The 23,638-nt window shown below is 39.3% G+C and overlaps 1 protein-coding gene across 2 annotated transcripts in view; it reads left to right on the forward strand.

Annotated features, from left to right (window-relative positions):
- Positions 1-7,132: 7,132 nt before the first annotated feature.
- Myo3a (myosin IIIA) overlaps positions 7,133-23,638 on the forward strand; it is a 189,231-nt gene continuing 172,725 nt past the window's right edge. The window contains exons 1-2 of one of the 2 annotated variants that reach the window (XM_041641611.1): positions 7,133-7,312; positions 10,964-11,098. In XM_041641611.1, coding sequence (XP_041497545.1) covers positions 7,145-7,312; positions 10,964-11,098 — 303 coding nt within the window. In that variant the 5' untranslated portion in view covers positions 7,133-7,144. The remainder of the gene's footprint in view (positions 7,313-10,963; positions 11,099-23,638) is intronic. The other variant, XM_041641610.1, reaches the window with a different exon arrangement.

Below are 23,638 nucleotides of genomic sequence, written 5' to 3' on the forward strand. Positions count from 1 at the left end.
TTTTGATTATCACTGTTAGGTGTTGTTCAGTGTGACCTGCCTTAATTACTGTGGACAGAGTTAGTAATACCACACACTTAATAATTTATTTGCTGGTTTTGGTAATTTAGTCCTCTCTGGTGGGATTATGATCATTCTTCAAGTATATCTTTCAAAAGTGACCTTTCTCAGAGGTAACTGCTGCTAAACTCACTTTTTTTGGCTAAAAAAAAAAGTATTCTGTCTCTGATCTTGAAAGATGGTTTTGTGGCCATGTTCTGTCTGTTGTGGACACCCCATATGAGCAGGATTATATGGTGTGTCCTTTTGTGACTGGATTATTTTACCTGGTATATCTTGGATACTCATACATGTTGTAATGTATCAGAATGTGTTTCCTTTTTGATTCTACAGAGCATGTCATTGTAGGGACTATCCCACTCTGTTTACATTCACACACAGAAGGACCCTTGAGTGGCTCTGCCTTTGGCTACTGGGAATAATATTACTGCAATATTATTACATGTATGGATATCTTTTTGAGACATGTTTTTATTTATTTTATATGTTTAAGATATAGAGTTGTTTGATCATATAGAAATTCTGTGTTTAATTTTTGAGGAACTGCTATATATTTTTTAAATCATGGTTGTATTACTCCATGTTCCCATGAGCAATGCATACAAGCTTCAGTGTTGTTACAACCTGGACAACACTTTCAGTTTTGTGTTTTGTTTTAATAATAGTTATTCTTGCAATTGTGCAGCAGTAACACATCATTGTGGCTTCCTGATTTGCAGTCCCCTGGTGGTGAGTGAAACTGAACCTATTTTCATGTATACATTGACCATTTGTACTTCTTATTTAGAGAAATATCTCTCTAGTTATTTTGCTCAATTTTTGTTTGAGTTATGAGTTATTCATCTACTGTGGATTGTATCTCCTTAACTATTTATAATTCACACATTTTTCCCGTTTGTCCTTTCTTGAGGTAACAGTGTCCTTTCATACATGTAAGTTTTTTATTCACCTCAAGTCCGTTTTCTCCACTTTTCATTTTGTTGCCTGGCGTTTGTGTCATGCTCAAGTAACCATTGTCGAATGTGATGTCTGCACTGTTCACCTAGATAAGCACTGGGAGCTCCATCCTTCTGAGTGGCCATGCACACACGGTGTCAGACAAGCATTCAGCCTGTGAGCAGTCATTTTCTCCGATGTCATTTGTTGTTCTTTTCACATTTTAAGGTATTGGCCATCTTTAGAGAAATCTAGTAGTTGTTGGGCTATTTCTGAGCTCTCTCTCATTTCATTACATTAAGCCAAATAAATGTCCTTAAAATGCAATGTACTGATGTGAAAACTGCAGCTTCTAGTAAATTTTGAGATCAAGAGTCAAAAGGAGGAGGGCATGGAGTGGGAACTGGGATTGGTATGTAAAATGAAAAAACAAAGTTTGTTTTCTTTTAAAAAAAATAAAAGAAAAAAATTTAAAAAAAGACTCATAGCATGAGACCTCCAACAGTGTTACTCTTTTCTAAATGATTTGAGGACTTTTGGGATTTCATAGGAATTTTAGGAAGTCGTCTTTTGCTAATTCTTTTCAAAGATCTATTTCAATGAATTTATTCATCTCTTTATATAATATTGACATGTTATTAATATTATCTTTCAATTTGACAACATGAGATATCTTTCTATGTTTTAGAGATGTTTTGTAGATTTTAGTGTGTATGTCTCACTTCCTTTGATAAATTAATCTCTAAGTATTTTCTTATTACATTTGTAGCTATTGTAAGTGAATAGTTTTCTTACTTTTGAGAAAGAAAGGTTGTACTTATCAGTAGGAAATTTTTTTAATCTTGATTTTGTATCCTTTAATTTTTCAAAATTCATCAATTCCTGTAGAGGGGTGTGTACATGTGTGTTCAGGGTTTTTGATGAGTCATCTGTGCATAAAAGTAATTTAACTCCTTATTTTCAGTTTAAAGACCCACTGTTTCTTTTTTTCTAGCCTGATTGGTCTGGCCAGGGGATTAATACACTTAATAAAAATGGTAAAAGTGGCCATCCTTATGTTCTTCCTTACTTTAGGGAATTTTTAATCTTTCTTTATTAATTATGATGTTGTCTGTGGTCTTTTTTATTTTTATGCCTGTATTATGTTAGGGAGGTTCCTCCCATGCCTAGTCTGTAGTGTTGTTGTCTTAAATAGCACTGAGTTTTGTCAAATGCCTTTCCACACATGGAGTATTTTCTTCACGTTAGTCATGGCTTTAAAGTTTGGGGATATAGTAGATGAAGGGGACAAAAGTTTCAGCCCTTAAGCCAGGCATGGTGACTTGCATCTGATTCCAGCCCTTGGGAGGTAGAGGTGGGAGGATCAGGAGTTCAAAGTCAACCTCAGGTACAATAAATTGAATGACAGCATCTTGGGTTTCAGAAGACATAAAATGAAAAGGCCTCTGGGGTGTGGGTATCTGTTTTGATAAGGAATGCATAGAACAATAAGATATAATAATAGGAACCTGTGATATGTGTTAGGGGATTCTAAACAGTGCATGAATATGGATCAAGAGAAGAATGGGGTAGAAGAGGAGGATGGGCTGAAATTTTAAATAAGATGCCCATGGTAGTAGTACCTGTTTATTGGAAAGGTAGTAGCTGACATATATGAGCTGACGGTCATAAAAGAGTGAGCCTCCTGCAGTATAGCCTCCTTCATGGAAGCTCAGTTGTTTTATCAGGGAATAGCCAAGTGAAGGATATTATAAAAAGAAGAGAAAACAGTTGTTGAGGTGAATATTAAGGTCCTCCCATACTTAGTAATATACTTTTTATTGAATTGGGATATTCTATATTAGTAAAAAAATATCCAAATGTTCAATATATAATAAATCAGTTATATAATGAATCCACATTTTAAAAATGTCACTTTTAAAGTATCATTTCAGAAGTATGGTAAAAGCATATATTAAAATCTATTATGTATGTATAATAGGAATACTTCTGTAGCTCACATGTTCATATAAGGAACTTAACTCTATGCTTCTAATTTTATGAGCTAGAGACGATTTTTATCCAATGTATGCTAACTAATTAAACAAAGTGTAGAAAAATTTGTTGTTATGTAGAATGCAGTGTACTGCAGTCCTAAGCAACCACTTACTTACTAAATGTGACAAATTCTTTTGTTCTTAAGGAGTATCCAACTTAATGGTGCTAGTAACCAAAAGTGGTTTTTTTTACTAAATTAAAGATTCTATAAATCTCATTAATGTGCACTACAGCTCCTTTCTCCCATAAGCCCTTCCTTCCCCCTTTTCAAATTTATAGCCTATTACTATTGTAACATATATTTGAATAAATATATAAATAAAACCTGTAATGTCTGTATAGCATTGTTCAAACATAAATAATTTTAAGACTGATAGATAATCAATCAGGGTTCATCCCTGGGGAAGAGTAGCTGTTCATCTAGGTATGGGTCCATGGGACTTCCCCATCATCCATGTTGGTCTGTCAACTGGTCTTGTCATTGTTCAAATCTTGTTGAGGCAAATATATTGTTGAAATTTCATGGGTATAGTTTCAGTATAGCTAGAAAACACAATCTAAGAAGAGCAGAAAAATGTATATAGCAAAATAAAATCAATTAATAAAACCCCACAATCTTGCAACAGAACTTCCTGGTTCCTTGGCTTTTATAATCTTTCTGCTCCCCTTACACACACACACACACACACACACACACACACACACACACACACACACATATATATATATATATACTATAAGTAAATTTAAGTGAGTAGAATATGATTCCCTGTGGCTTTTTCAGATATTCTCAGTGCTATTTATCCCCCTTTCTTTCCTCTCTTTCCATATTGTCCTCCCTCCCCACCCCCAATGAAAGCCCCATATGATTTTCTCATTTCTGCCTTCATTGCCTGAGTATGCCATTGCTCCCTTCGCTAATAGATTTTCTCTAGTCTCACCATTGAAATTCCTTCTGTGTGATTTTGAAGGAATTGTTTCGAAAGGCTTCATTTTATCTGCTTGGGGGAGAGGGAGTGCTTGTTTGTTTTAAATGGAATTTGACTAAGTATGTTCTGTTTCCAAAATGTCTGTGTTCCTACCATTGTGACTCATTCAGGACTTTAAACATTTAGCCACTTTTTTAAAAAAGTAAGTCATGTTCTGAACAAAATTCTCTTTCTGTGTGTGTGTCCAGCTCAAACTCTGTTAATTCTATATCTTTTTCTTATCACTTTAGAAGTAATTGTTTATTCGCCTGGACTACTCTAACACGTCATAAATACCTGTCATAATATGGCATAGTTACATGTTTTAACCTAGCTTTGTATCTCAGAACTTAGTGATGTTGCCCGTGCTTTGTGTTTATATTTGTGTGTTCTCGATTTTATGCCTGTATGTTGAAAACTCAACAGTTAATTCTTAATAGTTGCTATCTGAGAAACAATAGTTGTATTCAATAATACTACTATGTGGAAACAAGTATTGCATTTAATGGCTGTTTCTTCTGGTTGAAAACCCCTGTTTCAGACTTTTAACACGATCTAATTGATATCTTTGTCTAACATTACATTATATGCATGGCACAAATGCTTATTTGCATGACTCAAGAGCAGAGATGTAAGTAGTTACTTTGCCACTGATTATGAAATCATTAAAGAGGATGATTATCATTGATTTACCTCTTTGCATCTTGGATCAAAGGTACAAATTTCATAAAGATTGAGTATTCTAAGGACCATTCAAAAACATCTTTTTGTGCAGTGATGCAATTTTTATCAGGTATTCATATCCATTTATGACATGATGTGCCCCTTAGTGTAGTTAATCAGGATATGATGATTTGGATTTCCATATTCCCTTTGGTTCTCTATAATCCTTATTTTCCCCACATATTTCATAAAAAGGGTTGGTTTTCTTAAGAACTATTATTTATTTATTCATTCATTAAAGAACCTTATGTTTTAAAATCTACTGTGTGATAGGCACAGAGCTAAGCATTATTTAATTTAGAATTGAGTAAGATAGACAAGGTCTCTGCTGTCAGAATTAACAGATTAGCAAACACTTGCTCATTTAGCTAATGTTTGCTGACTACTTACCACGTGCTAGCCTTTGTTCTGGGATTTATAGATGCAGTAACAAAAGTGATAGAGATAGGGAAGCTCATGTAACCTACATGGAAGAGTAACACAAAGGAGGGAATGGCAACTTTGAAAATGCCCTTTTAAGGAATGCCTGATTCAGTTGAGAGCTAAAGGGTAAGAAGGAACCAGTTAATGGCAAACAGAAGCTACTGTGCTGAAGAATGGATGTGGTGTGTTAGATGTAGATTAGTTTGTATTTTTAGTGAGAACACTAAGGGTTTTATTTTTAAATTAATGGTGTGAAGGCGTCTATTATGAGGTGGTCCAGGAGGCAGTGGGCAGCAAATGCAACAGTCTGAGAAGGGGATAGGAAAAGATGTGGTTTGTAGAGGGGACTCCTGGAAGAGGAAACTATGCTCACTAGGTGAGTGCAGTAGAAGTTAGGCACTGTCTCTCTACATGTGGGCATGCTGGGGTCAAGATTGCTGTGGGGGATTTTTAATTTAAATGCACAGACATAAGAAGATTCAAAGATTACCCAGAGTTGATTATTTCCCCTATAGAATTGTGTGTTTTTTTAAAAGGGAAGAAATAAGAACATCGAAAAGATTTGTGATTCTGTAAGTCATCAGGTCTATTCTGAGAAGGACTAAGTGACTAGGCAGTGAAGACAGGAGGGCCAGCAGGCCTACAGGAATTAAAGAATGCATAGACTGGTGATATGGAGAAATTGAAAGTCATTAGTGTGGACTAACAAGTAAATTCCATGTACATATTACGGAGTATTACTACATCTGTTGTGGTAGCTCATTTTTGTGATCAGTTCGAGTGAACTAAGATGGCTTGAAAATTGATCAATCAGCAAAGACTTCCCAGAGATGAGTTCTGACCTAGGAAGTGGGTTTCTAATACCTTGATACACTGACAGTGTGATGGAAGGTTGGAGCTGGGTCTATTTGGAGGAAGTAGGTTATTGAGGAAATGTCTTTGGGGGTGATATAGCTTACCTCGGTTTCTTTCTGAACCCCATTTCTCTGTTCCTGTTCACCATGAACATTTCCACCCTGCCATGTCCTCCCTATCGTGATGACTGACATCTCTAAAATTGTGAGCCAAAATCACTCTTTTCTATTTTAAGTTGATTCTCTCAGGTACTTCCCCCCGACTGAAAGTATTTATTAAGTAGATAGTTCTATGTATATCTAAGCTTTAATCAAATTTAACATTGGTAAGAATGTGCTTTTATATGCATAATTAAGAATCATGAAAAAACATACTAGAAATGCTGAGGGTGTCTTCTTTTTATTTTGACATTAATAAGTGTTCAGATTGGTCATATTCCTTCAAACAAATAGATTGGAAATAATACAGTGGTACCACGAGCTAAAATGATGCAAGGTAATGAAGACAGATAGCGACGCAGAGTGCTGGTGGAGTACAGAGTGGCCACGTTTGGAAGTGTGACGCCTCACAGATGATTCAGGGGCTGGAGTTTAGAAAGAATGAATCTGATGAGTGAAGAGTAGCTGCATGTGGTGTGGGAAGGAGGAAATGAGAGATGAGGCCAAGGAGGTGATGGGTTGATTTTAATGGACCTCTTAGATGATGGAAAGAGAACAACACTATAAAAGCAATAAGAGGACCCTGATCGCTTACAAAGCAATTTTTTTTGTCATCTGGGTTTATTCTAAAGTGATTCATTTTATTCTAATCCCCAAGTATAAAGAAGTTAGTTGAAAGGACATCAAAGTGGTAAAAAAAATGGTCATTTTTATTCAAAAAATATTCATGAATAAATATGAAACAATAGTAAATGTAGAAATTAAGTCCTGCAAACCAAGCATTATCAAACTCATTAGCCCACTCACGAGGTAGAAATTAAATCTCTTCTGACTCTGAAGTACATTTGATTGCTGTTGCACACTTTTTATGATTCTGGTGAAAGTGTTAGATAATTTCCCAGCAGCTTATGCCTGCCACCTCACACCTCTGGTCAGACATAGGTGGACCTGTACCGTTTCTCTCCAGTGACTTAAACCTTGGATATGCTTCCGTTAACTGGAAAAACAATTATCTTTGATAACTTTCCTGATCCTTCGGATACATGGGAAATCACTGAAACCATCGGCAAAGGAACGTACGGGAAGGTTTTTAAAGTCCTGAATAAGAAAAACGGCCAGAAAGCGGCAGTCAAAATTCTGGATCCAATCCATGTGAGTTACTTTGAATTCTTTTTAAGTTGTGTTTATTTGCTTGTTAGTTTGTGTATGTGTATATGTATGTTCATGTATGCGGAGCTGCAGGTGTAGGCAAGTGTGCATGCATGTGTGCATATGACAGTCAGAAGGCAAACTCGGTGGTCATTCCTCAGCCTTCATTCACAGTGTTTTTGGAGGCAGGGTTTCTCACTGGCCTGGAACTTACCGCCACATTCAGTGTTTGACCTGGGTCTGGGGTTAGGGGCAGTGAACTTGGGTTTTCCTGATTACACGTTACCAACTGAGGTATGACCCCAGGTCCTAGCTTTCTTGTTTGAAAATCTCTACTTTATTAAATTTGGGAAGCATCTGACACTGGTTCACTCACTGCAGTGTCGTTCTGAAACAAGAGGCAATCTGAAACAGAAGCAGAGGTCTTGTTGGTTGCTCCTCCTATTTATGTGTTTTGCCCATGCAATAAGATGTCTCACATTCTTAGACAAATATATAAGCACACAATGAAGCCATTGGCTGAACAGCATTTTATTGTTTTAAAAAGTCACAGCAGTACAGACTTTTGGGTCTAGATGTTCTCCTGAAAATCTGGTTATAGTAATCTGATTTCCGTTTTTCCTGCACTCTGCACTCTACACTGGGCTTTGTGTAATATTTTTTTTTAAGCCAAACTGGAGAGAATTTTTTTAAAAAATGTTAAACTGCATAATGGTGCCAGGTGATAAGTCAGTGCTCGGGGGATGGAGCATGGGGGTGGGATGATGGACAACTCACAAGGCTCTACCTGGGATGAAGAGCTACAGGCAATTGTTGACTTCTGAGAGGGAGAAGCAATCTTCTCCAGTGCTCAGGGGGATGGGGGAAGGGAGGATGGACAACTCAGAAGGCTCTACCCAGATTGAAGACCAGCAGGCAATTCTCCCTCTAAGAGGGAGGATAAGTCTTCTCCAGGATGAGTCCCCTGACATGTCCTCCGGTATCAAGTGGCCAGGCCCTAAATAGACAGGAACAACACTAAATGGTCTTGGCTGGTGTGTGTGTGTGTGTGTGTGTGTGTGTGTGTGTGTGTGTGTGTCGTGCACTCACGAGAGAGAGAGAGAGAGAGAGAGAGAGAGAGAGAGAGCCCATAAATAGAGAAGAATTTATGAATTTGAGAGGGAGAAGTGGATGGAGTTGGAGAAGGGAGAGGCAAGGGTAAAAATTATATACATGCAGTACTTATGCATAAAATTCAAAAATATTAATAATAAGTTTAAAAATTGGCATTCTTAAAGTCTTCATAAACAAAAATATTAAATTTCCCTCAGAGAAGGAAATTTTCTGATTTGCCTAAGTCTTTCCATAGCAGAAATGATGTTGATTTATCAGAGTAAAATTCCTCATTGAAGAACTGGGGTTCCTCTTCAGTCCTGATGTTCTCTCTTGAGAACTGTTCATCTCTCTTCCTTACACTGAACTCTACCCCCAGGCTTGCTTTTTTTTAGAACAAATGTTGGCAATTCAGGAATACCTGAGCCTCCTAGAAATAACTAAGCCTTTCATAATGCACAAGTGAGCTGAATGAGTCCCCAAATTCTACTGAGAGTCACTTCTATTAAGAGATTCGTGAACTCATGATGGAGGGACGGCCTGATACAAATGATAAAATAAGGATGTCCCTGCAGCCCTAAGTCCTTGGAGTGGCTTTTCCACTAGGAAAGAGTGCTGCAGAACCATCTGGTTCTTTATTCATCTTAGGAGTGTATCTATTTTGATAATGTATTTGTGCTAAAACCATTATAACTGCAGCATTCCATGTTATTTTTATCAGAAGACCGGGAAGGGCTGCTCTGTTTTAATGTAGGAAACCTGACACTCTCGAAGGGAAGGATGAGAAATGTAGTTTCCGGGCTTTGCCGCATTTTTTTCACAGTCCCTTGGGAGTTTTACCATTTACGTGAAAGGAAAAGACACAAGTTGCACTCTGCCAAAAGTGTAATACTTCTCTTTCCTCTAGCTTTTGGTGTTAGGGTGGGAATTTGCAACAGCAAATTAGTTTAAAGAAACACTAACCCCAACATGCACCCCAAATTAAGGTAGCCGTCGCACTCCTTTCCTGTGAGAAAAGCAAGTAGCGTGTAATGCGCATGATCATTCCTCTTCCATAGCTACTCATACATGATGGGCTTACAGCATTTGAAAATCACGAGCTTTAAATATTTTTGAAGGGGGAGCTTGGTAGGGAGGAAGGGAGAGAGGGAAGGAGACAGAGGGAGACGGAGACAGAGAGCATGTGGAGGCCAGAGCAATACCTCCGGTCTTCTCGGAGGTTTCCTTTCACCACATTGGCCGGGAGATCGCCAGTTAGGCAAGATAAGCTGGCCAGTGAGCATCTTCCCAGTGCTGGATAACAAGTGCACACAACCGTGCTGCATTTTCATGAGTTCTGAGCACCAAAGTCAGGTTCCAGTTTTGTGAATAAAGTACAATACACCCACACATTTGTAAAGACCGGGTGTACTGTTAAGATAAAGGGCCTTAGTATTTGGTGGTATTTATCAAAAATGTTGACATTTGATCCTCTGCAAGAAAGGAATGACATGAACAGGACGGGAAGACAGTAGAGCATAGACCTCTTGTTTTTCACTGAGTATCTCTTAGTCTAGCTTCTTGGAGTTTACGTTTTCTTTGTGTTGTGCTGGTTTTCTCTTATTGTCTGCAAGTTGCTTCGTATAGACATGGTGTTCTAGAAACACACCTGAGAGGTCTTCCAGTATTTTCCTAAGGTATCAACTCCTTCTTCTTCTAATGGATAAGCTGTTAGTTAAGTTAGGCTTATATTATAACATATCGTTTAGTTCCATTTCAGTGTTCTAAATAGAAATTTATTGCCTGTATAATGGGTTTTTTATATAAACATACTGTGTTCTGAACCAAAAAAGCTAACTTTCCAGTCTTTTTATTTGTTTGTTTGTTTTAAAATAATGTTTTGGTCATTGCATTCAAATCACTAATAATGAATTGTACAGGCTGGTTTTGTGTGTCAACTTGACACAAGCTAGAATCATGAGAGGAAAGAGCCTCCATTGAGAAAATGCCGCTATGAGATCCATCTGTAATGTATTTTCTCATTTTGTTATCAATGGGGGAGGGCCCAGCCAATGGTGGGTGGTACCATCCCTGAGTTGCTTGTCTTGGGTTCTACATGAAAGTGGGCTGTGCGAGCCATGGAAACAAAGCAGGTAAGCCATGCCCCTCCATGGCTTCTGCATCAGCTCCTGCCTGTCCTGACTTCCTTCGGTGATGAACAGCATTGCTAAAGTATAAGCCAAATAAACCCTTTCCTCCCCAGCTTGCCTTTTGGTCGTGGTGTTTTGTTGCAGCAATAGAAACCCTGACTAAGACAAGTACAAGTGAAATCATCTAGAGTAGTTCTCCAGTGGCACACAATAATAGCCTTGTAAAATTCAGTTCAATTAATATAGATTGAGATGCATTGAATCAAATGGTAAATTGTAATGAGACATTTCAATACATGTTACAAAGCACAGTACCAATGACTATGACCTTGCTTTAATGAAGTTAAAATTCTCTATTTAGTATCCTAATATAATCTGATTAGCATCATTGTGTTTTCTCATTATTTCCTTTGTATGACCTATTTTAACATAGGATATTGATGAAGAAATTGAGGCCGAGTATAACATATTAAGAACACTTTCTGACCACCCGAATGTGGTCAGATTCTATGGGATTTACTTTAAGAAGGACAAAATAAATGGAGATAAGCTATGGCTGGTCCTTGAGGTGAGTGCTCAGCTTTATTTGAGTGATGGGAATTTGTGTTGTGGTCTTGAGATGATTTTGTGTTGATATCACATCTGTAGCATGCAAAACCGGTAGGTATGTAGTGTGCTCCTTACCACTGATGTCCTCAGTATAGTGTTGTACCAGTTTGGGAACTAATATATTAGACACACCAGAAAATTAAAAATCTAGAAAGACCACCAAAGATTTTTTTTTAAAAAAGAGTCTACAACAAAATACTAAAGAAAAGAAGACAAATTTGACCTACAGAAAAACAAGTTACAAGGGAATCTCATCATAATATGCATTTAAAAAATATTTGGCTAGGTAATGGTGGTGTATGCCTTTAATCCCAGCATTTTTGAGGCAGAGGCAGGTGGGTCTCTGAATTCAGAGGTCAGCCTGGTCTACAGAGCTAGTTCCAGGAAAGCTAGGGTTGTTACACAGAGAAACCCTGTTTCAAAAAACAAAACCAAAAAAAGGAAGGAAGAAAGGAAGAAAGGGAGGAAGGAAGGAAGGAAGGAAGGAAGAAAAAGAGAGAGCTATGTTCTTCTTTAACCTTTATTGAAAGTTAATGACTTAAACTATAGAAATAAATTTCTATATTTATGGAGAGAAAACCTTGTCCCAAATGGTTTTTTGAGTAAACTGCTGTGGGCAGCTGTGAACTCTGCACTTTTGAAGTTCTAGAGTATGCTTTCTTGAGTGCACAGTCTGCCCTAAGACAGGTTGCTGAGAGTCTGCCCCTCCCTGAGGTAACAGTACTAGAATTCAATTTTTCATTATTTAAGTAATCATTAATTCAAACAAAAAACATAAGGAATTTTAAAAGTCCCCCTTTGGCCACCAGAATGGCTCTGAAAGTGAAGGTGTTTCCAACTCCAATGGCCTGAATTTGATAACTGGAACACACATGGTGGGTGGAGAGAACCAACTCCTCCGACCACAGCCTTTATTTGACTAAGTAACAGCATGATATCTTCTGTATTAGTTATTGTATTAGCATCTGATTGTTTCTTGTGAATATCTATTTGTTTTCATAGAGTAGCTTGTCTTTATTTGTGCTGTTATAATAAAAAAAATCCTATAGATTGGTAATTTATAAAGAAAAGAAACAGTGTAACACAGACTGTCTTTAAAATAAAAACTAAAACAAAACACAGACACATGAACAACAATGAAGAAAAGCGCTGAACTGAGTAGCCTACAGAACTGGTAATGGCAAAAGGTAGATCCAGCATACTGGGACCACTGTCCAGTTCAGCTCCATGCTTTTGATACTTTGTGATTCTAGATTCCTAGAAAACTAGCTGAGCCTCTCTGGTCTCAATGGTGCTGTTTTAATATTGACAAGTCTGTCCATTTAACCTTGAGAGCCTGTGTACTCCTGCCCTATCTGGAGATCTACCTGTGTCTGGGCTCTTACATTTCTCTGCTCTTTACCTGGCTGGAGCTTATCTCCTGATCCTTGACCTCCTCTGGCCAAGTTTACTTCCCCACATTGCCTATCCTGGAATAATACATGTGTCAGTTGCATTAGTTCCTCTACTGATGTCTGGATTTCTTCTAATTGTTTCTAAGGGAACTGAAGACCCAGTCTCTTCCCTGTGAGTATGAAGCACACCAGGCAGGCTCCAGGGCTCTGATGCTCTGTGTGTTGAATGTGAGGGTGTCCAGTCTTATGATTGGATGCTGGCAGATGATCCCTGTTTTCTGACTCTTGCTGTCTGCATCTCCACCCTGGCAGTCTGTTCTGGGGAGCACTAAGAAACCCCAGCAAACCTTTCAGTTTGTAGCTTGCTCTGCTTCGCTCCACCCGTCCCGATGTGCAGATGTGCTTCCTTATTGTAAGAGTTGGGATCTCTGGCCCATTGCTCTCCCATTTTATGTTTTTTTTTTTTGCATCTTAAAATTTGTTTTTATTCCTTTATTAGCATTTAAATAGATATTCATGAGTAGGAGGAAATTAATCTGTCTTTCACTTGTAACCTTTAATTATATTATAGAACCTTCAAAATGTAAAATAATGTTTCAAAAGAACTGTTCAGATTCTGAAGCTGTGTATTTTGTTATATGACATTTATAAAATTGAAATCATAGCTCCTTAGTATTAGAAATTTTATTTAAAAACCACTTTACATTTTGCAATTATAAGGTAACTTTATATTCTTACTTTAAATTACATACTAAACAAAACTAAACTCTTATTCATCTACATTTAATTATCCAAGTAGTAGAATACCAATTATGAGCCTAAATATTTCTGCCTTACATTAGTGAAGGATTTTGGAGTTTTTACTTCAGTTTTGCATTTATATATCTGAGTTGTTATTCTGTGTGAATCTGTAAGTCTTGAATGCAATTTTGCATACCCATCAAATACTTCCAGTAGTGTGTGTTGAACTTTATAAACAAATTAGCAGTAAAATAGAGATCTGGGATCTATGGCTGATATGTGTCTGTATGGGCAAGGGAACCAACAATGACATTTTGCCAAGAGTCAGAAAGTATTAAATAAGATCAATTCTTCCCGTTTGGCCTGTCATTTTTCTATTCTAATAACAATGACTTTTTTTAGTATAAACCTTGAAATTTGGGTTTATTTGAATTGGATTGAAGACTCCTGGTAATAGTTAAGTGTATTTTGGGTTTTTTTGTTTGTTTGTTTTTTGTTTTCTTTGGTGGTGATGGTTTGTTGTTGTTGTTTGAGAAGAGGCAAATGATTCTCTTAAATGATTTAAAGAAACAAACTGACAGAATGGAGTGCCCTCTGACATAATGGATCAATAAGGACTTCGAGGGTTCTCTGAACTTTGCTTATATGCTTTGCTACCAGTGGAAATATTGAGCATTTTCCTAGTGGCCTGAGAAAAAATCATAATGTCATTTGATAAAATAGCATGATGATTATGCTTTATTGTCAATTTGACTGAATTTGGGGTCCTGGAAAATACTGCTGTAGGTGTCTGTGAGGGTATTTTCCAGAGACAAGTAATGGAGGAAAGCCCTGCCCCCAGCCTGGCTGGCACCATCCATGAACTGGGGTCCCAGAATGAATTAAGAGGGAAGCATCCAGGAAACACCAGCATCCCTCATTCTCTTCCTGCTGAAGATACAGTGTGACCAGCTGCCTCAGCTCCTGTGCCAGGACTTCTCCTTCAGCATGTGCCCTTAATTTGTGAGCCCAAACAAGTCCCTCCTCCCTGAAGCTACTTTGCGTTGGTATTTTATTACAATAACAAGACATTAATACAAATATCAAGAATCTGATCTAGCTGAACTAACAAAGTTGGGGTGGGCATAAAGAAAGCAAGAAGTTAGTAAACTGGATATATAATTATTATAATTTGAATATGTAAATTATACTAATTGCGTATACACAGAAGTGGCTGGAAGTACAATTGCCTGATTTATAAATATGAACAGCACAGGTGCTGCTTAAAGGCACTTTATAGAGAATTGGCCTGGGCATCAATCCTCGGTGCTACAAAATGGCTGCTAATTATACCTCTTATCATAACAAAGCCCAATAAATTATGTTGCAAGAATGTATCCAAAGACTGGACAAAGAGGGGCTGATGTTACCCAGTATCCAAAGACTGGACAAAGAGGGGCTGATGTTACCCAAACAGCCATGCTGACAGCACTCAGCTTAAATGTGAGTCCCACTGCAGAAGGTGTGTGTTGGAGAGGTTGGATGTAAGCTGTGAGTGACAGTCTGCAGGATCCATCAGCCTGCCAGGTGGGGAAGGCCATGCCAGCTTACACAAGTGCCCGCAGTGGCTTCACACCATGGTGACTTACGACTCAATCCAGAATTGACATGGTTGGGGTGGGAATTCTCCATGTTTTGCTTAAGACCATCTATATTTTCACTGTTCCTTTTTTTTTTGAATTATCATTTTCAACTGTGTCGCTCTTTCCTGAATTTTCCTCCATTTTGTTACTCCGTAAATGTCTGAGCATGGACGATGCTTGAGACTCCTTTTAGGCATTGTTTCCATTTGACTGCTCCGTACATTTATTTTGAAACAAAAGGTTCCCCAGCTAGTGAAAGCCTTTGTTGCTTCCTGATTTTGCGTAGGCAAAAGAGTGGGGCATCAGGATCAGGGTAGGCTGTGGCTCCTGTTTTGTCTTGCTTACGGGACACCTGTGGAGGGTTTATTGTTTGTGATGATGCACATATAAAGGGAAGACAGATGGCTATGTTTGTTCCATCATGCCTCATTATATGGTATCTTACTTTTGTCTGGCCTGTTTAGTAAGATATGGGCACTATTTTTGATTTTGAACTTCCTTAACCCCTCATGTCTCCTGTTGAGGGCTGTATAAAGGTCAGGGTGGTGGGGGACTGAGGAAGTGAAAGTCAGGTTAGGTTCCTGAATATGCTCATCATCCAAACCAGAACAGCAAACAGCAGCATCATAGCGACTTAAATCCGTCTCTGCTGCTGCTGAGCACAAAGGAAGACTTGAGATGTTACCCTAATTTCCCCCTCCTTGGCTAAATGAACAGTCGCATCTTAACTACAGAGGGAAACGCAGACTCAGGAGCCAATTGCTTAGTGTGCTTCAGCCATAATAGAGCCAAATTACAGAGAGGGATATCCTTCGGTTAAAGAGCCTTTTTCTTCTCACGCTCATCTGTACTCATTGCTCCCTCGATGGCGCTGCTGCCGAAGGTGTTCTGTTCTTCATCTCGGTCCACCCCTGGCTTGTTCATTTGTAATAGTGGCACTGCTTTCTCTCATGGCCTTCCAATTATAGCCATTTTTCTCTTTGAAATTATATCCCTTTCAGGAGATCAAAGACTGGCAATTACAGGTGCTAGTTGAAAGCATGCAAAAAAAAAAATTCAGTAAATAGTTACAAAGCCTCTCAAATGTTCACTGTAGATCACTGAAATGGTCTTCGTAAGCCATGTGTCAGGCATTATTGGTTATTCTGTGTTTTCTTATACTTACATCTAGAGAGTAATGTAAGGTCTGTCTTGAGGGGGAAACTACAGGATGAGGAAGAGAGCACAGAGAAGAAGGATTTTCAGTTTGTTCCATATTAACAGACTAATGTTATGTGGCTAGGAAGGGTGACAAGCCAGGGCTGTCTTTCCTCTGGATGAGAGAAAGCCGGGCAGGCGTGGAAGCTGGCTCCTGCCCTCCTCTGATAGCCCAGCTTTGTTCCCTCTTCCCGTCGGCAGCTCACAATTGCAGTGGAGCAGCAGACTGGCAGCATGATTCCTTTCATGCTCCCTGGACTGAAAACCGTTTCCAGCTCGCCTCTAAAAGGCTGCTATTTTGTGTGCCTGCAAGAGAATAGACAGCAATTACCTGAAGTCATTTCATTTAAGGTTTTGTTTAAAGAGCAAGATGGGAAAACAGCCTAAGTGTCCTCCTTTATGCTGCTTGTCCTAGAAATGCATCAATAATATATGTAAGTCTCACTTGTTCTTCTTGCCGAGTGTATAAGTCAGAGCTTGCCAGCATCACTGTTGCTTGCACAGGAGTGCCGGCTCCTAGTGCCCCGGGGACTGTGATGCTAATTGATAGATTAATAGACTTTATGTGCACCAAAGCATTCCAGCTGATACATTGTTTTCCCTTGTCATAGGTTTTAGTTATGAAGACCCAATGTGTGATGGTGTTCCCCCAAGAACTATAAACATCCTAGATGAGAGAACTGTTCTGCTTTTGGATTTAGTGGTTGGAGTTTCCAAAGTACATTCCAAAGAGACCAGTTGTCAATAGTACACCTACTGGTTACATGCTAGAAATGACACATGATGCACATTACCTCATGTGGTACATGAGTGCATATTAGGAAATGTCTTGATGCAGGGGGAGGAGCTTGGTCCTGCCTCAACTTCATGTGCCATGCCCATGGGAGGCCTGCCTCTTTTCGAATGGTGACAGAGGAGGAGTAGATGGGTGAGAATAAAGGGGAGGGAGTTTGGAAGAGAGGGAGCAAGAGAAAAGGAGGGAGGAAAAACTGCGATAGGGATATAAAATAAATGACAAAAATTAATTAATAATAAAATAGGAAATGCCTCTTAGATGGTATCTGTTTTTATAATTGTTTTATCACCTTTTTGGCATTTAGAATTCAATACATTAATACATTTTATCAAAACACGTGACACTTCTATACCATAGGAAAGGCTGACCTGCCGCTGTACATGTGTGCATATGCGTAGTTGCCCTCATAGAACTTCAATCTAGTTATTCATCTGTTTCCTGAATTGGTCATGATGGCAGCTTCTCAGTGTTCAGGAGGGAGCAGGATGAACTTACATTAGAGATCATCAGTGTAGTGGTGGGGAAGGAATTTATAGCAAAAACTAATTTTTATTGCTAGTGATATGGAGAGTATAAATAGACATATTAATAGAGAATAAAAGAGAAGACCTTTGACAAGGAGGGACAAGGGAGGCCTGTCAGTTTAACCTGCTTTGTCTTTTGTGAGTATCCTCAGAGTCACTGAACTATAGCAGCTTGGGCCGCTTGTACCTATGGAGCAGAAGATCTGTGAATGGAGTCTGGGAGCTATCTTATTATTTATTTATTCTGAGACAAGGTGGTTTTTCTATTATGTAGCCCTGGCTGTCCTAGAACTCACTGTGTAGAGCAGGCGGACCTTCCGAATGCTGAGATTAAAGCTGTGTGCCACCATGGCCATGTGTTTCTTACCCAAGGAAAGTGGAGATTTCTGCTCTGGCCATGACTGTGCTTGTGTCCGGGCACAGTCTTCCATATGCAAACAGAATACTGCTCAAAACTGGGAAAAACAAGGCATTTGCCAAACAGTGGGAAATGTCAAGCATTATCATCACTTCTCTTCTTTCTCCGAGGCAAGTCCTACACCACAGGCCCCCATCAACTCCCCTGTGTGGACCTGCTCTTTACCAGACAGAACTGCACAGGGAAGCTGTGGAACTGTTAATAAATAGGGCTTAGCTGCAGATACAAGCCACTAGGTCAGGCGGTGGTCAGGGAACCTTCGGGATCACAGCTCAGCCCACATCTCCTCCAGATCACTAGCTTCTTGTGGTGCTGTGTGAGAAGCATGCCACACTCCATGCCTTCCTTTCTGAATGAATACGCCCTCTCAGCCCTGAGCCAACTTGGATCTCTCCTCTCTCAAGTTGTTGCTGTCATGTATCTGATCAGAGTGCCTAGAAAAGCAGCGAATGCGGAGATCAGAAGCGTTCTGCCTAACTGCAAAGGTTGGTCAGAGAGCAAAGAAAGAGGAACCTGTGCAGAAACTGCCTCCAGAAAGGCCATCTGTGCATAAACCCATGTAAGACGGTGTTTGGAAGCCACACTAAATGTGTGTAGAATACAGTGTGCAGATGTGCACAGAGAACAAACCAGAGGAGGAACTGCTGTGAGGTCGCAGTCTGCACAGAGCGGGTTTGCTGCATGGCAAGGTGCCCAAGTTCCGCCCGCTGTACCTAAAGCACTTGCTAGGGACCCCGGAAAGTTGTCCATTAGAGGGAAGGTTAAGGTAGTCTTAAAATTTTAAAATAAGAACTTCCTGGAAGGCTTTAATTAATCTATAAGTTAATTAGCTGCTTTCCAGAATAAAATTTAGTGTTCATTCATGTAAGAAATAAAACCCAGAAAGTCAGTAATATAACATTGGCAATGTTCAGTTCTAGTTTTAAGTTATATGAGTATATATGAAAACACAGGAAAAATGTGAAGCAGTCAGAAGGAAATATGATCAGCAGACAGAGGCACTGGGATTAGCAAGTTAGAACTGCAATGCTGTTATAAAAAAATAAAGAAAATTAACAATACTAAAATAAATAGAAACTATAAAGAACTAAGGAGAACCTCTAGAATTGAAACAACAATCTCTATTAAAAAAGTAAACACAACAATTGAGATTAACTTTGGACTAGATATGTGGAAGAAAAGATGAGTGGACCCGAATTCAGGAGCGTCGCAGTTGTCCTTACTGAGATCGAGTAAACCAAGAAAATTATACAAAGAGTCATCAAAACCAAAATGCCAAAACCTGGTAATGAGTAAGATCATGAGCAGAGCAGAAAAGGATGCACTTCACAGAGGTGTCGCAGATTAACGTGGCCCCTGACGTTTCCTAAGATGCCACGGAATGACATGCGTGAAGCACTCAAAGTAAAGGGATGTCATCTTAAAACAGTGAAAATATTCATGAATTAAGGTAAAACAGAAATAGGCATTGCCGTGGTTTGAATAAAAGTGGCCCCTACAGGCCCATAAGGAGTAGCGTTATTAGGAGGGGTGGCCCTGTTGGAGTACTTGTCGCCATGTTGGAGAAAGTATGTCATTGGGAGTAGGCTTTGAGGTTTTAGATGCTCAAGCTTTGCTCAGTGTCAGTCTCTTCCTGCTGCATCTCCAGCACCATGTCTGCTTCATGTCATCATGTTTCCAACCACGCTGACAACGGACTAAACCTCTGAAATATAAGCCAGCCCCAGTTAAATGTTTTCCTTTATAAGAGTTGTTGTGGTCATGATGTCTCTTCATAGCAATAAAACATTAAGTCAAGCATTTTTTAAGACTGGTAATAAAATAAATGTAAAGAAACATAAAAACAGGTTAGTGAGATGGCTTCGTAGATAAAAGTGCCTGCTGCCAAGCTTGATGGCCTGAGTTCAAATTCCAGACCCACCACTTAGTAAAAGAAGAGAACTCACCCCCTCAAACTGTTCTCTTGAACTCCAAACACACCACAGTGCACATACACGTGCACACATTTTCACATTACACACACACACACACACACACACACACACACACAGGTGGATGATAGATAAATGATAGGTAGGTAGGTAGAATATAGATTGATAGATCGAGAGGTAGATAGATGTAACAAAATTTTTTTAAATGTCAAAAACATCATTTTACATTGCAAGAATATGGTTCCAGGTAAAAATTCAGACCTAGAGAAATATGAGGGTGAATATAACATTGACTTTTATTTTATAACCTGTTTCAGGAAAATTACTTCCTAAAAGCATGGTCATAAATGTATATTGCTAGGTTATCCACATAAGGGAGAATTAAAATGCATGAGAGTAGCAGCAGAGGGAGAGGGAAGAAGGTTTGAAATATGTATGTTGTGTGTAACAACATACCACTTGAAAGGAGACTGTGAACATGCTGTGAGTCCTGCCCCGTACTAAAACCGTAAAAACAGACATACAGACGGTAGGATAGCACCAAACAAGGTAAAATATTCAATCAGATTTAGATAGCAGCTGGGGAAAGGGAGTAAAACAAGAAAATCCAGACAGGAAGGGAGAGACGGTGGACTTAATTCCAGCCAGAGCCTGCTCTTCATCTTTCCTCACCTCTGCTAATCTCTCTTCAGATTTCATGTTGTTTCCTTACAACACGTGCTGTGTGTGTGTTTCTACTCTACTTTTCAACTACAAAATTTTCATTTGGTCTTTTTTAAAAATTCTCTTTATTGACTGACCATTTGGTTCTAGATAACCAACTACCCTCAGCTCTCTACCCGAGGAAGATGGTTTCTCCTGCTCTCAGTGTTTCTCAGCTGCCTGCAGTTCTTCATCTAGGGATGAAGCTTCATGAGTGTTTCCTCTTCCACATCAGCATGTCGTTGTGCAGGTGTTTGGTAACATGTTGGTGAGACTCATGGCGTGTGGTTTCTGACATTTGCAGGAGATACAATCTCACAGCGAACTCCAGGTTCCTCTGTTTCTTAGTGTTTCTGCTCTCACTTCTGCAATGATAGCTGAGTGTTAGGTGCAGGAATTATACTGCAGATATGCCAGCTGGGACTAGACAAGTCTCCCTGGATGGTTGGGATATTCTTTGATGGTCTCTATCTGCTGCAAAAGAAATTTCCTTGAGAGAGATGACTCCACTCACCTGTAAGTCTAAGAACAAATACTTAGAATGTAGCTACGGGATTGTGCTGCTCTAGTAAAGTGATGGCTGAGGAGACTCTGTAGTATGTATTGAGCAGGTGTGTGTATGTGTGTGTGTGTGTGTGTGTGTGTGTGTGTGCGTGTGTGTGTGTGTGTGTGTGTGTAGGAATTTACAAACACACTCACGAAACAATGATAACAGAAAAGAGGCCATGAATTTGAAAGAAAGAAAACAGGCTAGAGAACATTGGATGAAAGAGGGGAGGAAAGGGAAGGAGAAAATGATGTGATTATAATAAAAAAAAATTAAATTAATTCTGTATCCTCTATTCCCATATTCTCTATTTGGCAATAGCATCAAACCTTTCTTACTTGAAGAATGGTTTCCTTAGGATTTTAACACCATTTTCATTCTGTCTGCTAGGCACATGGCCTTTCACATGCAGTTCCTGCCACCTCTTTTTTCCATGGCTAGAAAATAGCATTTTCTTATTTCTTCCTTTGTCTCATAATTTTTTTATTGAAAACTAGACATTTTGGGTAATCCTGTTGTAGGAATTCTAAATGCTAATTCCCTTAGAGGACTTACTATTTGGACTTGTTTATTTAGTAAACGCAACTACACTATTTTAATAAAATGAATTTCCCCTATACATAAAGCCTCTCATGCTACTCCTTAGAGGGCATAGACTTAGTATAGCCACAATGGTACACAGTGATAATGCTTTTCACCAGGGACTTGTGTCTACCTCGTAGGGTTGGGGGGTGCTCACATATGTATGTGGGTGCATGCATGTCACTGTGTGGATTTGTGGAGGCCAGAGACATCAGGTGGTATCTCTTAGGCTCCGTCTACCTTTTGTGTTGAGACATGGTCTCTCATGAGTCTGGGAGGCACCAGGTAGGCTAAAGTCAGCAAGTCCTGGGGATCTTGCTGCCTCTCCCTCCCCAGTGCTAGGATTGCACATGAGTGTTACCTCAGCTTGTACACTGGTTCTGGGAACCAGACTCGGGTCATTTGCTTGTCAGGGAAGCCCTTTACCAACCGAGCTTCTCTCCAGCCCTAACTTTATCTTTCTTTGATTTTTCTATAAGCCAATTTGCTTCTGCACTACACCAATCAGTCTTTGAGAACCCCAGTAGAGTTGATCCTGTTTCCTTACAAACAGCAAACCTGCTCTTAGCTGATCAAACTGTGAAGCAGTTGTTGCTCCAGGGCATTGCTGAAATCTTTAGAGGAATCAGTAGGCAGTAAGTGGAGGTCAATAGCTACAGTTACCTGCTGCTCTCATCACAAAGCCTTGCAACTACCAGAATTTCCACTGTTTTCAGAAGCTTTCTTAGATTTGAACTCCTCACTCTCTTCCAAATAATGTAAGGAACATTGGGGAAGACTGTTCAGCCATGTGTTCTCATGGGCACCTGTGGGCAAAATCTCTGATCCGCTCTGGACCAAGGAATTAGCTACTATTCTCAGCTTGTCCCTTCTGGCATTGTACTCCGTACCTAACAATCGTGGGTGAGAGTGTTATCAGCCTGCTCAATAGTATTAGGGCCTCTGTCATGTGTTGGGGGACACAGCAGAGGAAGTAAACCCCTGTCCTTACATGAACTGCAGCTTCTACAGCACAGGCTTGAGTATTTGAAAAAATCACGTGGTCTGCATACAGTTTTGTCCTCTGTTACTTTAAATAATTCTTCACCTCTTTGTTTTTTATTGGTATTTAGCTTACTAGATACTGCATTCCATTAATTCTTATGCTATCATTTTCTAAGGCAAGAATCTTATGTAATATTTTAAAGGGACTTGATTTCAGTGACTTCTTTTTGGAGTCCAGCCTTACACTGACAAAGGAAGTCAACGACATTAGAAGGAAAGAGTATGACATTCTATGTGAGCACGTATCTGACGTTCTGTGCAAGCACGTGTCTGACGTTATGTATGAACACGTATCTGGCGTTCTATGTAAGCACGTATCTGACGTTCTGTGTGAGCACGTGTCTGACGTTCTGTGTGAGCACGTGTCTGACGTTCTGTGTGAGCACGTATCTGACGTTCTGTGTGAGCACGTGTCTGACGTTCTGTGTGAGCACGTGTCTGACGTTCTGTGTGAGCATGTGTCTGACGTTCTGTGTGAGCACGTATCTGACGTTCTGTGTGAGCACGTGTCTGACGTTCTGTGTGAGCACGTGTCTGACGTTCTGTGTGAGCACGTGTCTGATGTTCTGTGTTAGTACGTGTCTGACATTCTGTGTGAGCACGTGTCTGAAGTTCTGTGTGAACATGTATCAGACGTTCTGTGTGAGCATGCATTTGTCTGGCGGGGGTTTGTTCCAAAATACTAGTTTGTTGAAATGTTAAGATAAATTTGCTGAAACAAAACGTTCTCATACTATAGTTGCATTTACTAGAATGAAAGTGTGCACTGGGGAGAGGGGAACCATGAAAATATGTGCTAAAATTCAATTCCCGTGCTTTAAATATTTTCAACTAGTAGGTATAATAAAATTCTCTCCTAATAAAATGCACCCATCCAACTTAAATGTAAATGCTCATTCTACAAAAGCATTTATAAGAAATATATTTAACTCTTTTAGGCTTTGGGAAAGTTAAGCTAAAAGGGAAAAGAAATACTGTTTGATTTCTACTGAAATGGCTGA

The sequence above is a fragment of the Microtus oregoni genome, unplaced genomic scaffold (assembly GCF_018167655.1).
Source record: "Microtus oregoni isolate MIOR12 unplaced genomic scaffold, Mior012 000070F_ref0000104, whole genome shotgun sequence".
Lineage (NCBI taxonomy): Eukaryota > Metazoa > Chordata > Mammalia > Rodentia > Cricetidae > Microtus > Microtus oregoni.